At 47.8% G+C, this 15,108-nt stretch overlaps 1 protein-coding gene across 1 annotated transcript; it reads left to right on the forward strand.

Moving 5' to 3' along the window:
• The first annotated feature begins 2,810 nt into the window (after positions 1 to 2,810).
• LOC128848453 (killer cell lectin-like receptor subfamily F member 1) lies at positions 2,811 to 13,084 on the forward strand. Its single transcript, XM_054048463.1, has 6 exons — positions 2,811 to 2,895; positions 4,925 to 5,023; positions 7,161 to 7,331; positions 11,157 to 11,311; positions 11,957 to 12,069; positions 12,961 to 13,084. The coding sequence occupies exons 1-6, from the start codon at positions 2,811 to 2,813 to the stop codon at positions 13,082 to 13,084; spliced, it is 747 nt and encodes a 248-aa protein (XP_053904438.1).
• The last annotated feature ends 2,024 nt before the right edge of the window (positions 13,085 to 15,108 follow it).

Consider the following 15,108-nt stretch of genomic DNA (forward strand, 5'->3'; position numbering starts at 1 on the left):
AGGAACGCCAGTGTTGTTATCCATATTTTACAGATGGGGAAACTGAGTCACAGAGCGGCGCCCAACGTCACCCAGCTGGCAGAACTGAGGCCTCCTGATTCCCTCTCCAGTAGCCACCAGGCCACACTTTCTCTCAACAGGAGGACCAGTCTACAGAAGAGAAACTGAGGCACGAAGGTTGTGGGGTTTTTTCTGATGCTGCCAGAGTCAACCCATGGAACTCCTTGCCAGAGGATGTTGAGAAGGCCAAGTCTATAACAAGTTCAAAAAAGAACTAAATAAGTTCATGGAGGATAGGCCCATCAAAGGGCAGGGATGCTGTCCCTAGCCTCTGTTTGCCAGAAGCTGGAAATGGGCGACAGGGGATGGATCACTTGATTACCTGTTCTGCCCATTCCCTCTGGGGCACCTGGCATTGGCCACTGTCGGAAGACCGGATACTGGGCCAGATGGACCTTTGGTTTGACCCAGATGGTCGTTCTTATGTTCTTAAAGGGAAACAGCCCACTTTAAGTGTCTCACCCAAGGGCACAAAGAGAGCCTGTGGCAGAGGTGGGTACCTCGATCCCTTGTGTCCTGGATCAGCGCCTTTCCTCCCATGGAAAGCAGAATGAGTTTTGGCTGATAAGCGAGAGAATCAGGGCTGTCGATGCCACAGTTCCTGTTGGCCAGTGACTGGCAGTGCTGCCTCTGAAAGAATCTGCATTTTATTCTTAAAATGTTCATGTGAGTGAATTCACTCAGGGCCTGAGTAGAGCCAAGTCTAGGGAGCTGGCAGATGCCACGCTAGCTTCTCCCATACAAATGTAGCTTTGCCACGCCCATCAATCCCAATGCACAGGGCCCCCGATGCCTCAGCCTTGGGTCATCTCACCCACATTTCTGCCAGTGCGCCTCAGTCCGGTCCTGCCACTGGGAGAGCTGGTGACGCCATTCATGTTCTGCGCGTAGTTTTCTTTCCCAGGGAGTTACCTACCCCTGTGGAGCGAACGCGGTCTGCACGGATTGATGAGCTTGTGCTGCGCTCCAGAGTTCTTCTTGTTCCGGGACACTCCCATTTCTGGGGCACCCCCTTCCCAAGCACGCTTGTCGCAAACTGGGGCTCCCCTGCAGGCTGGAAACGGAACAGCGGATCACCAATGAGTCTGGAGTCGTCTTTGCTCTCTCTCCTTCCTGCCTTTCCATCCTTCTTGTCTTTTCTTGCTCGTTTCGTCCACACTCCCCTCTCCTCGAGAGCTGTGGAGGGGTCTCCAGCAGCACCCGGGTGCGGGCAGGTCCAGGAGCTGAGCAGAGAAGGGGTTGGCCGAGGCCCGTAGTTGTGAACATGAGCCGCTCCCACAGCAGGGTAAATTTGGGACACTGAGTTAGCAGGGAGGTGAGTGGCCCCAAATATACCATCTCCCATGCTGCCCCTTATGCCTGGGGCATGGTTGCCAAACCCTGTCACTAGGTCGCCACCCATGCCTCATTCTAAGCCTTCCTAACAGCTCACTGGGCTGTCATCTGCATAAGCAACGACCTTCACACATACACTGAACAACCGTGAGAACCTGTTAGTGTTACCCTCATCCTTCCTCTTGCCTGGGCCTGTGGGCGACCCTCACTTGGTGTCTCAGAGCTGAGCGTACGAGGCCAGTGCTGGCAGGCAGGGGCCTGGCTCGTTTCTGGAGAGCGCCAAGTGCCAGGGCTCGGGGGGGGGGGAAATGAAATAACGATTGTTCTCCCCACAGGACGGGCCCAGTCGTTGGCCTCTTCACGTCCAAGCCACACTTTGGCCCAGCGGCAGCAGAGCGGTGGCTGGGTTGGGTGTAACAGAAACTTAACTTGAACTTCCACCCCCGCTGTTTTTGGGTGGCCATCGAGTCGCCTGTCACAATGCTGACATGAGCGGGGACGGCTGCAGGGCCCTCGGGGGCGTATAAAGGCGAGAAGGACCCCTCAAAACTCAGCCCCCGCTGCTTGTGGGAACCCGGTGATTTAACACCTGCTTCTACACGGCTGTGACTCACACTCAAGTTCACCTCGCTGCAGCAGAGCAACCGCTCCCGTGAAAGGGGGATTCACGCCCAGCGTCCATCGACCGCACCAGTTGTGTAGACGTGGGAGCATCAACGCATGGGCCTGGCCAGGCCAAACTCCTTGGGAAAGAAAGTATCAGAGGGGTAGCCATGTTAGTCTGAATCTGTAAAAAGCAACAGAGGGTCCTGTGGCACCTTTGAGACTAACAGAAGTATTGGGAGCATAAGCTTTCGTGGGTAAGAACCTCACTTCTTCAGATGCAAGTAATGGAAATCTCCAGAGGCAGGTATAAATCAGTATGGAGATAACGAGATTAGTTCAAGCAGGGAGGGTGAGGTGCTCTGCTAGCAGTTGAGGTGTGAACACCAAGGGAGGAGAAACTGCTTCTGTAGTTGGATAAGAAAGAAAGGGCAACGTGTCTGGATTCAAGATGGCCGACTCCAGCAGGAAACTGCCACTGAACCGTTGAACGCTTTATTGTCCCGGCCATTTTGAAGGCAGAATTTCTCATGTCAGGGGCTCGCTGCCCAACAGGACAGCTTTCTGTCAGCGCCCCAGAGGTGCTTGGACTGCCCCTGCCTCTGGTGTCAATTGCTCTTGGGTAAGGATGTGAGACCTGCTAATGAAGGAAAACCCCAGCGCTGAGATAGGAAGGAAATTCACTAGCCCCTGACAGGTGCTACTTCCTGATTTTGGAGGCACTGCTCGCTTTGGATTGCACGTACATCTCAGCGGCTGCCCTTCCACACAGCGTCCCTTGCTGGGTGCTGCCTTCTTTTGCTGTCTGGACCATGACTGAGGAAATTATCTACGCTGATATAAACGTTCTGGAAGACGGGTCCCCCACCAGCCAACCCTCTCCCCTTAAGCACCACGGTAAGTGTATTTGATTTTATTCTCCCCCTAATTTTGGGATTCCGCTTTCCACACATGTATTTGTTAAAGTTTAGCTGGCAGAGTTCAGCGAACAATTCTCTAGCTACCAGGCGCCGCTCAGCGCCCTAGGAAAAGCTTGTCCCAGTATCTGCCAGTCTTTGGCATAACACAGAACACTTGGTTTCTCTTTACAGCCCCATGAGTGTATAAATATTACTGGAATCTTTGCAGCTGGGAACAACCTTTACACTCACATGCCAGGGCAGTAAAATGTAATAGCAGCTTTTATCCATCTTCTGGGGGATTTCAGTAAGTTACAGTGATACCACCGCTGGGGATCTGGCCCACTGACTCCCATGGAGCTCTGGCTGATTCACATTAGCTGGGAGTGAGAAAAGAAGGAAGGGGTAAGTTCAGGGTGGCAATAGAGCACGAACACCCTGGGAGACTCAGTGAGCAGCATTTGATTATTGGATTTGGAGGGAGGAGCCCAGTTCCTGATGTTGGTGAGCCCAGTGTAAACCCGGTGACCCCACTGCAGTTTTCGGACTCAGGCCCAGGTTCTGCTCTCACTTCTCGTTCTGAATTCTGGGAGTGCCACGGAGATGAGAATCAGAAGCCAGAACAAGGTGATGCAGGGCGAGCGCAGCAGAGACAGGCTTTGGGGCTGCAAATGAAACTAGCTAGGGAGGCCGACGGGGGCGGGGATGGATGGAAGTTGTATAGAAGGGTGGAAGGGACAGAAGGACAAAGTGAGGTTATCCCAGTGGCTGCCATTAGATGTGTTCACAGCTGAACCGGCTGACGAGAAATGTTTCTCTTCCCTTTTACTAGCAAGTGAAATGTCACTGGATTTAGAAACTGTTTAGGTCTCCCAACTCAAAGGCTCAAAGAAAATCCGGAGCACGTTAATTATAGGGCAAACAATGGGCCAAATTCATCACTGTTGGTGCAGGGAATTCTAAAGTGTATCTCTCCCTGCCAGCTAAGCCCATTGTGTGTGTGTGTGTGTGTGTGTGTGTGTGTGTACATACTCAACCCTTCGCATTGGTGGGGGAGGATGTTTTGTGCAGCTGCCACCTGTTCCCACAGCAGAATTTCCATCAGGGTTCACACCACCAGAAACTGTCAAAACCTCACAACGAATTTACCCCGATGACTGTGTAGGAGGCGCAGCCCGAGGGGTACCTATCATACTTGCCAGCACAGATCTCACCTCTGAACCAAGTGATGTTCAACATCACCAGCGTTCGCAAGTCACGCCAGCACATAGCAAAGAGAAGGACACGAGGGGTCTGAACAGATGTTGAAGGGTTCTGCTTCGTGGCCCAGCGCTGAAAGCAGGGGCTAAGCCAACAAGCAGGACGCTGAGCACAAGACAGGAACAGTATGTTTAGATACAATTCAAATGACCCATTATATGTCCATTTGGTCTATAGCCCCCAATCACTCCTGGGGCTGGCGGCTTTTCTCATGGGCTGATTGGACAGGACTGCAGCAGGGACAGAAAGATTAAAATCACTGCTCAAATCTGATCTACTTTTTCAATAGTTTCACATTGCTCCAGAAATAACAGTTGAACACTCTGGCCAGCCAGTCAATGGGGAACTCCTAAGACTAGTGTATCCCTATCTGACAGCTTTACAACTGGCTCCAGTAGCACACTGCCTTTTAATGTCAGGAGTATGTCTACACTGCAAAGAAACACCACTGGCACTGAGTGTCAGAGCCCAGACCAAGTGATTCAGGCTGCAGGTCTAAAAATTGCAGTGTAGACGTCCAGATTTGGACTGGACCCCAGGCTCTGAAATCCTGTGAGGGTCTCAGAGCCTGAGTTCCAGCCAGAGCATCTACACTGTTGTTTTTGATCCCGCAGCCCAAGCCCCATGACCCCGAGTCAATCGATTCAGGCTCTGCGATTGGGCACTGCGTGTTTTTGTTTGCAGTGTAGATAAGCACATATGCCTCTTTGTTTAACACGTCCTGAAGTAGCTACAGAAAGCGCTTCACTAAATATTGCATCTCACAGATCTCCGGGGATTTGCACGCCGGCACGGGTCCATTCTGTGGATTGCTTTGGCTGGCAACGTGATCCTGGCTACAGCGATAATTGCACTGGGCATTCAGGGTGAGTAGCTCAAGGCCTGCTGTTCATTGGAACGGGTCCCTAGTGACTGCAGCTGGTTGGGAAATTTTCAACGGGACGGTTTTCCATTGGAAAATGCAGTTTCATCAGAAAGAAAGTTTCGGGGGAATGTGTCACTGTCTATACAATTGTCACCAGAAAAACATCCAAACAAATCTTCAAATTTTCTCATTGAGTTTCAATAATGTTAAAATGTTTTGTTTTGATGAGGTAAACGTGTTTCGTTTTGACTTATTTTGTTTCAGTAAGGTCAAAATGTTTCATTTTGACAAGGTACAAAGTTTTGTTTTGACTTTCCCATTTTGATTCATTTTGTTTCTACATTTATAGTCTATAAAAAGCAAAATGTTAATGATATATTTATAGTTCCGAATGTTACACATTTAACATCACATTGAATATGATATGAAAATGTTTTGACTTGTCGTAACGAAATGCCTCTTTACCTTATCACAGTGAAACCTTTTGACATTATCGAAACAACTGGTTCAATGTTTTTGAACAGAATTTTTTTTTCTAGAGTTTTCATTTTGTGGGAAAGGTCAAAATTTTGACTTTTCATTCCAATTCAGAATGAAAACAAATGTCTAAATGTTGGAAATGGAGAATCCGTTCGCTAACTAACTCTTCAGTGACGTAGCCCCAATTCTCCTGTCCCGGCATAGTTCCCTCGAAATTTTGCTCCACTTGGCAGCAGATGACTGGATGCATCATCATGGCCAGGGCAAAGTGTTGTCCAGTCTGAGTTGGTTCCTGAAACTCAGGTCATCCAGTTGGGTGGAAACGTCATCTTTGTCAAATATCATTGCCCCTTTGGTCCGAATGGTTCGCTGCTGTTCATGGCCTTGCAGGGCTGTTGCCATTCGGAGAAATCAGTATGAGTCAGGTCTGTTCTTAGTGTCATCTTGTTTATTTACAAAAAACATGCACAAAGTCCTGTTTCTCTGATCACAGGAGAAACAAACAGCAGGAAGTCTTCTTGCTCAGAAATCCCCAAGCCTGCCTCCCCACTGAGTGCTGTGCCCAAGAAGTTCTGTCCCTGTGCTTCCTCTCATGCTCACAACTGCTTCTCCTGGCTTCTTCCCTCCAACACACACAGGCTACAACCAATAACCTAGCCCCTGTGTTTCCAACCAGGAAACCTCTCCACTCACCTGGCTTAGCTCTGATCTGCCACGTGGCCTGTTGCAGTGGGTGGTAACCTCCGCTGTCTGCAGCTGTCTCTGCCATATAAGGGGGCTTAATTGCTCCTTTTGTTGAGGTTAAAGGAGGTTGCTTGGCTCCCACTGGCTTTCATTAGGCAGTGATTGTCCTTGGGTCAAACACCCCCTGGATGAGAACTTTCAACATCACAATATGAAGGAAAACATGGAATGGATTAGAATATTCATCAGGAACAAAGCTCTTCCTTCCTTCCTGCCACACTCCCATCACCTCTGTCCCTACCAGGGTCAACAGATGCTCCTTGGTGATTTTTCACATCATCACATTCTCACTGTTCAGATCCCTAAATAGTGGTGATCATTCCAATTCCTTACCCCTTTGCTGGCCGCTGGCAGATTTCAGGGTCTGGCAGGTCAGTTTCCTGTGTGGAGGAGAGATTGGTAATGCAGATCCCAGGGTATTTTCTAGTGCAATTTGTTTATTTACTAGATGATAGATAGGGTGGATGGGGATAGATAGATAAGGGAGGGAGGGTGTGCGTGGGGATAGATAGATGGGTAGGGAGGGTGTGCATGGGGATACTGTAGATAGATATCTTGGTTCCTGGTCATAAACTGCTCCCTGGCAACACCCCCTTGCAGAAGCCCCAGTGCCAGTCACCAAGAAGCAGGTATCCTCTGTGGCTCTTGCACTCTCACCCTGTTCCTTGTTCCTGCTTTGGCCCTAGGGAAACCCCCATAGTCCAAGCCGCTCCCCTAGGACTGTATGGTCTGGACAGGTGCCCTGGCCATTAGCCCTCCTTAGGGGCAGCTGCTGTGCAGCACAAAGGACCTTGGGAAAGCCCTGGGACCCCAGGGGCCCCTGGGAGCTTCTACATTAGTGACCCCTAAAGTGCACAACCCGAGCTCCTGAAGCCATAACAGTAACAACCACTCACTTGTCTGCTGCTTGGAAGTTTTCCAGGGCCGCTCCCTTCAGACGGACACTGGCGCAGTCTCATCGGTCCCCGAGAATGGCAGTGTTGCCCAGAGACACTCCCCCGGCAGAGAATGCAACAGGAGCCTGGAGGACTTGGTGTCTCGCCTGAAGCAGGGTCTGTGTCACTCAGCCCAGAGCCCCTCAGCAGGTAACCGCATCTCACTGTGGCTCTGAGCCCCTCGGCATGTTCCATGCACCGCACAGGCAGAGGGGAGCCTGTTTGAAGGAGGCAGGCCATGGGCAGATCAGCCTGCTAGCCTCTTTCCTCCTCCCATTCCAGTCCTCGGGGGGGCCCTGGAGATTTTCTCTCACTCAGTGAGGACAGAGGGGGGGCACTGTGAATGGGGGAGGCAAGAAGGGGATCTTCTCCCATATTTCCTCCAAGCATAACAAATACGTTAAGGACTGTTATAAAGACAACGGGGATCAGTTGTTCTCCATGGCCACTGAAGGCAGGACAAGAAGTAACGGGCTTCATCTGCAGCAAGGGAGATTCAGGTTAGATATTGGGAAGAACTTTCTAACTCTGAGGGTAACTGAGCTCTGGAACAGGCTTCCAAGGAAGATTGTGGAGTCCCCGTCATTGGAGGTTTTTAAGATCAGTTTGGACAAACACCTGTCAGGCACGGTTTAGGTTTACGTGGTCGTGCTCAGCGCAGGAGACTGGACTTTATGACCTCTCAAGGTCCCGTCCAGTCCGACATTTCTATGAGTCTGTGAGAAGTGGTGCTGCTGGGAGAGTCTTTCCTCCAACCTCAGGCCAGGAGAAGATGAGCCTGGGGCATTTTTCCCCATCCCCACCAATGGGAGGGAGGCCAGAGGTGGATCATGGAGGTGGAGCAGAAACATGGATATTAGCATTTGGCACCAGATCCCAGCAGAGGCCAGGCCATCAGAGAAAGCTCTGGCCAGGGGTAGGAGACACGGCCATATCCAACCTGCCCCATCCAAGTAGGCTCAGAGGAAGGAAATTTCTTTCCAAGCCTCCCCAGTCCTAGCAGCGGCTGGAGGTAGGGCAGACATTGGGTGCCTGAATTCCTAGTCTGGTGGCATCAGGGGAAGGGAGGAAGTGCTGGCTACAGACAGACAAGCAAATACGTTTGTGATCTTATTTGGACAATATTTGCTGGCCAACTAGCACCAATGGCAGACACGTCTCTGTGGGGATTGTGGGGCACAGTGACCTCCAGTGGTCAGTCTGGGCAATTGTCAGGGTGAGGGAATAGCTGAGCAAATAATTGATTTTTCATTTCAGGGGCTGAACCAAAAAAAAGGATTAAGGGAGGCAGGGGGGAGAAAAAATACAGTTCAGTTCAAACCAAAACTGGATATTTTATTTTATTTTTGGAAAATTTTCAATGTATTGAAAAAAATGAAAAACCTTCATTGTGGCTTCATTTTGACAACCTAAAACTTTTTTTTTTTACATTTTTCAGGGGTATTTTTCCCTTTTAAAATTTATTTTTAGAAAAGCCAGACTGGAAGTTGAAATACTGTTTCAAAATGAGAAGTCGAAATGACACCTTTTGTTATGGCTGAAATGAACCATTTTGTCTTTTTCCAGAAAAAAACCCAAAGTTGGGGCCAAAACGATTTGTGGAATTCAACCCAAAATTTTGAACAGCTTGAGTGCAAAATAATGCATTATTTGGCAAATTTACTATGTGCTGAATTCCCCCCGGGCTCTAGTGAGCAGGTCAGGTTGGTCTAAGATACTAGTTCAATGAACTCCCCAAAGACCCTATTTAGTGATAGTTCAGATTTCATCAGGGTACCCCGTAGCCATCCCCCCAAAGGCACAGTCATGTTGCTACGGCACTGTCAGTAACACACTCCAGTGCTCTCTAAGGCCTTCACTCCCACCTCCAACGGGTACCAGGAAGCACTAGGCATCCAACTTCACCCAACTCTCACACAGAAACCTGAGCAGTGACCTCAGACGCTCTCTTGTAACACCAGCAGCACGTCTGCCTGTCACACGGCCCGTGCGTTTGGGAAGCAAGTGGCTCTGTTTTGTCAGGCTGAGGGCGTCATGCCGGTTTTGCTCTGGCCTGCGGGAGGAGCGGAGATCAGGGGCAGCACGGAGGTAGCCGTGTATGGCTGAGGCTGGGTGTGCCGAGCTAGTTCTGGCTGATGCCTGTGGCTGACAATGCCTGGGTGGTTCTGGGTGACGCTCGAGGATGCAGCGATAGTGACAGTGGGTGACGCTGAGTGAGGACCCTGGGGCTAGATCCACAAAGGGACTTGGATGATTAACTGCCACTTGAGGAGCCTAAGTCCAATGTTTCGATACTGCTGGGATCCTCAGCACCCCCTCCCAGCGGCCACTTAACTCTGTAGGCGTCTAACATCAAGGACAGCTGGGGCTGCACAGAGCAGGATTTTGGCTGGTAGCGCGTCTCTATTATACCCACTAGCTACAGCCCTCCGCCCAGACGTGGGAAATCCAGGCTTGAATTCTGCCTGATCTGGACCTGGGGATTGCACCCAGCTCTCACAAGGGAGTGCCCCCAACCCTGGGCTATTGAGTCCTGTAGGGGAAATCTCTCCTGTTGAAACTGTGCCACTTTGTGTCATAATTAAACAATGAAAGAGTTTGACACAGAGATCAAAGTGTCTCCTCCTTGCCATGCAGTGAAAAGAGTTTGACCCAAAGTGCCAGACTGTTTCATTACAACACAAACCGGAGACGTGTTGATCTAGAAAAGAAAAGTCGACCAGATGTTTCAAGCATAGATTCGTAGATTCCAAGGCCAGAAGGGACCATTGTCATCATCTAGTCCAGCGGTTCTCAAACTGGGGGTCCGAACCCTGAAGTGGTCGCAACCCCATTGTAATGGGGTTGCCAGGGCTGGCGTTAGACTTGCTGGGGCCCAGGGCCGAAGGCCAAACCCCACTGCCCGGGGCCAAAGCCTGAGGATTTCAGCCCTGGGTGATGGGTCTCAGGCTTTGTGCCCCCACCCCCAAGGGCAGTGAGGCTGGGAAGGGCTCAGGCTTTGGTCCCACCCCTGGGGTCGTGTAGTAATTTTTGTTGTCAGAAGGGGGTCGCAGTGCAATGAAGTTTGAGAACCACTGAGCTAGTCTGACCTCCTGTAGGACACAGGCCAGAGAACTGCCCAAAATAATTCCTAGAGCAGATCTTTCCAAAAAACATCCCATCTTGATTTAAAAATTGTCAGTGATGGAGAATCCACCACGCCCCTTGGTAAGTTGTTGCAATGGTTAAGTACCCTCACTGGTAAAAATGTACACCTTATTTCTAATCTGAATTTGTCTAGCTTCAACTTCCAGCCATTGGATCACGTTATACTTCTCCGCTTGACCAAAGAGCCCATTATGAAATATTTGTTTCCCACATAGATAATTACAGACTGTGATCAAGTCACCCCTGATCCTTCTCTTTGTTCAGCTAAATGGCTCTAGCGCTTTGAGTCTCTCGCTGTACAACAGGTTTTCTAATCCTTCAATCATTCTCGTGGCTCTTCTCTGAACCCTCTGCAGTTTATCAACATTAGTTTTGATCAGCACCAAGTAGCAACTGCCCTTAATGAATTATAAAATTAAACCACAGAATCTTTCAACGTATTATGACACGTCATGAAACAATGTAAAAATAACACCAATCCTATACAAAGAATCCATAAAATAAAATTCAAAGTGAAATTTTGAAATGTTCGGAACAGAACATTTTCCACAATAAAAAACCTTATTATTCTGGAACTTCTTTTTCTGTGAGAATGTGTCAAAATTGACACAGTTTCATGAGAGCATTTTGTTGAAACAGCTTTTCTACTGGAACAGTTTTGAGGAAAATGTTCTGACCAGGTCTCATTGTTAAACATTGAGAGAGGCTCCGGATGGGATCACCGATAGTGCCTGACTCAGTGGGATTTGTTCCCTCTCTGAGCTGTTGTAAGCACGTTCCCTGGGGCAAACAATCATTACTGCTGTGTCTCGCCACATCTCTCTCCAGACGGCTCCGGCTGCAAACTCTGCCCCATGGACTGGCTGTCACACAGGGGAAAGTGTTACTGGTTTTCCAAAGACAGCAAAAACTGGAAGGAGAGCTGTGATGACTGCTCCGCGAAGAGCTCTCGAAAGCTAGTGATCCAAGACCAGGAGGGGATGGTAAAGTAAAACAGAGGGGGTGAGACTTCTGCTGGAGGGGGTCACTGTTTACATGGTCCCAGATGTGAAGAGGTGAAGGAAATTTCTTCCTGAGGATGCTAATGCGGCATAACGGCTGGCGTAGCTCCCACACGCTTTGTTCCCCAACAACGGGGGGGATGGGAAAGCCGGGAGAGCCCCGACCCCGTCTGTCCCCACTGCCTCTGCTTATTCCTCCTCCTGCCTCATGCTGATGGATGCCCCTTCCCCATCAGCACAGGAACAGCAGGGCAGGAGGCAGAGAGGTATATTAACCGCTCTGGGTGTGATTTTCAGAAGCTCAAAAGGGAGTTAGGAGCATAAGTCCCTGTCAATGGGGTGACAAGTGACTGTCACTGTTACTTCTGCTCCTAATTCCCCTAGACACTTGGCACTCCCACCCTGTGCCATCTAGCCCTGAGCCCCGTTTACATGAGCGCTCCCACTGGTGCTGCTACACAGATGGTAGAAATGCTGGGACTTTATAAGAACAAAAGAAATTCTAGTGTAGACAAGTCCTAAATACTCAAGTGCCTGTTTTGAGAACAGTCTGTCAAGTTTGCTGGCTGAAGCAAAGAATCCTCAAGGTCTAGCAGGTTGTACTCACCCTTTGTCTTCACCCAACAGGAGTTCATACAGAACGTCACACATGGTAAATATCATGTCTGGCTCGGGCTCAGTGTTACATCTGCAGAGAAGAACTGGACCTGGGTGGACAGCTCCGTGTTAGACCAAACTCTGTGAGTGTTGCCTGGTGGTTGTTTTTTTTTTTTTTTTTTTTTAAGCATATGTAATGGCCCCCTCTGGTTTAGCTATTCATAGGCCTTGAACACATGTAGCCGTGTATCTAAACAACCCAAACTGCAAGATTGCTTCAGCTCCAGGGCCTGCTCTGTGAATGCAGAGACTCTGGCAACTACAACGGTGAATTTTTGTCAGTGACCAGTAAATTCATTGGAAAAAATAATGTATTTTGGGGGGCAATTAAACTATTTGTGAAGTCATCTCAAATTAGCAAATAATTTTGGCTGCCAATTTTTCCCCACCAAAAAGATAAAATGGTTTACTTGACTGTTTGAAATGCAGTGTTGAAACTTTTCATTTGGAAATGATGCTTTGTTTCAAAATTTAGCGGTGTATTAAAAAAAGATGTAAAAGTTTCCAAAACAAAACATAATATATATATGCATTTCATTTAATGTAGGGATGTTTTTTGACTCGTAATGTTTTTTTTTCCTGTTTAGTTTTTCATTCCAGAAAGAGAAACCTAGGGGGAAAAAATCAGTTTTGGTTTGAACCAAACAATTTTTTTCGTCAGTTTAGCGCCAAAACTGAAAAAAAATCAAGTATTTGCTTAGTTCCAGTAGCAGCTTCATAAACCTCTATCTATGGTGTAGCCACTAGATGGGGACAAAGAGCTACCCTGTGCTAGCATGTGCTACACAGAGCTCAGGAAAGAATTCAAACTGCCCATTGGATTAGAACGAAGACCCAACTACTCTAGGTTCCTTTCATTTAATCTAAGCACATTAAGGACAAATTTGTCCCTGATGTAATCAACTCCATTGATTTCAGCAGAGTTACTGAGGGTCTGAATTTGGCTCATTGACTTCCTTTCTCCTGTTTTACAGGTTCCCAGTAACGGGTCCTGCTGACGTGAACAGCTGCGGGGTGATAAAAGGGAATCGGATTCACTCTGAAACCTGCAGTGCTGAATTCAAATGGATTTGCGAGAAGGAAGCCATGTCGCTATAAACAGTGGCATTAGAGACATTCATTCCTGTAACAGACCAGTACACTGCCTTGGGTTTCAGTCTTCGGGCCAGACTTCCAGGAGCGGATGTGCCTGTGGAGACATACGTGCATCCTCAAACTAGCTATTTGTGTCTTCAACTCGGGTAAATGCATGTGCAAATCAGGCCCAAGGGCAAAGGCACATCTCATGGATGTAAACACTGCATCACTGACTCTGGTCCAGCAAGAACACGCCTCTTCCTCCCCCTGTATCCCCTTCCACCATCATTGATTCCCTGGCTCCTTCACGCCCTTCTCTTCACCCCCCCCTCCCCCTTCTGCTTTCTGCCTCTCTCGCCCAATACTTCAGTTCCCTTGTTCTCCACCTAGCTGAGTGGGAGGGACACTTTCACATCCTTGTTCTCCTGGATCTGGTCTCTCTGCCATCTCCTCTGCTCTCCCGGGTCTTCTCCTGCTTTTCTGACTATTCCTCCTTCAGCATCTCCTTGACAACCTTGGAACTTTTTTAACCCAATGTTCTTCAAATCAGGTGTTTCATGAAAGCTGACAATGGCTCTTGAACAGTTTCCATTTTAATGAGTTGGCTTTTTCTGACCAAACAAATCAGAACATTGCTAACCACGCCGACGCATTTCTCGTATTCTTGTGAATTTTGCATCATTTGTAATTCCTAACCACTGCTCTTCATTTCCCATTTTTAATCAATTGTCATTTTGTGCAGTTTATCATCTTTCATTTTCACAATAAGGATATTTTAATGTTTTTTGGCAGCTTAGTCACATGGTGCATTTTTATTTAATTATTTCATATTTTTTAAAAAATTAGTTTACAAAAGGAAAGCGATAAACAACAAATGTTCAAGGGAAAATTCGGTAAAAATAGTGGTAAAGTTTAAAAAGAGATTATTCTAAATGAAAAATATTGCTGTTGAGAAAAGGGGGATTTTTCTGGTCAAAAATGCCCAAACAAACCAACTTACGTTTTCAAAAATATTGACCAAATAAAACTTAACAATTATAAAAATTGATATTACTGATCTAAAAGAGCAAAACAAAAATTTTTTTAACTGCCAAGCCCTTTACATCACAACGCAGCAAATTAGCAAATAAAAACTTATTTTACTGCATTTTATACATTGTAGTACCTGGCATAGCCACCAGATGTCACTGCTCTCACAAACACAACAGGACTTGCCTTTCTCTATACAAATGGGAAAATGTAATGCCATAAACTAGCATTAAATGGGAAAATAAAGTCCAATTGCAACACAGCTCTGTGTTATCTACAGCTCAAAGCATGTTAACCTTTTGGGAATTAGAAAGCTCATATGTGGGTGCGTATGCAGGAGGATGGGACTGTGGTTGTGTCTCCATGTGTCTGTGCAACTCAGCACAATGGAACCCTGATCTCAGCTGGGGCAGGGATTGTCTCACTGTGTGTCTGTGCAGCGCCCGGCCCAATGGGACCCAGCCCTTTACTGGGGTCTCTGGGTTTATACTAATATACATAATAATACCTGGAAGCTGGCTGGGCTCTGGATTTTCCAGGCAGACATTGACAACAACAACAATACATTTAGATGGCGGAGGTCCATAGTGCTGAATGTCCATGACCACAGTGTATGGCTTTGTTCCAGGAGTCTGAGAGAGTCACAGGATGATTATTGATCTGGTGCAGCCAGCTTAATCGTGGGTGGGACAGACTGTACCCCTATGTTCATCCTTTTTACAAGCTAACGATAATTTTTGTACAAAGTATGCCTTGTGAGGTATCATTTGAGAACTCGTAATCTGCTGAACATTATTGTCTGGGTAAAACATTTGCAGTATCATTGTTTGTATATGTATAAGATTCTACTGTATAGCATTGCTGTGACATATTCCAGAGTTAGAAAATCCAGCCCAAACCTGTTCTTCAGAGAAAAAGACACACTGGTGCCCCAGGCAGATATCAGCATAATCAAATGAACTATCATGGACTATCACCTAGTTAAGCGGCCACTCTTTGGCAGGAAGAAGGATGTG

This window comes from Malaclemys terrapin, chromosome 13 (assembly GCF_027887155.1).
Source record: "Malaclemys terrapin pileata isolate rMalTer1 chromosome 13, rMalTer1.hap1, whole genome shotgun sequence".
In the NCBI taxonomy this organism is placed as follows: Eukaryota; Metazoa; Chordata; order Testudines; family Emydidae; genus Malaclemys; species Malaclemys terrapin.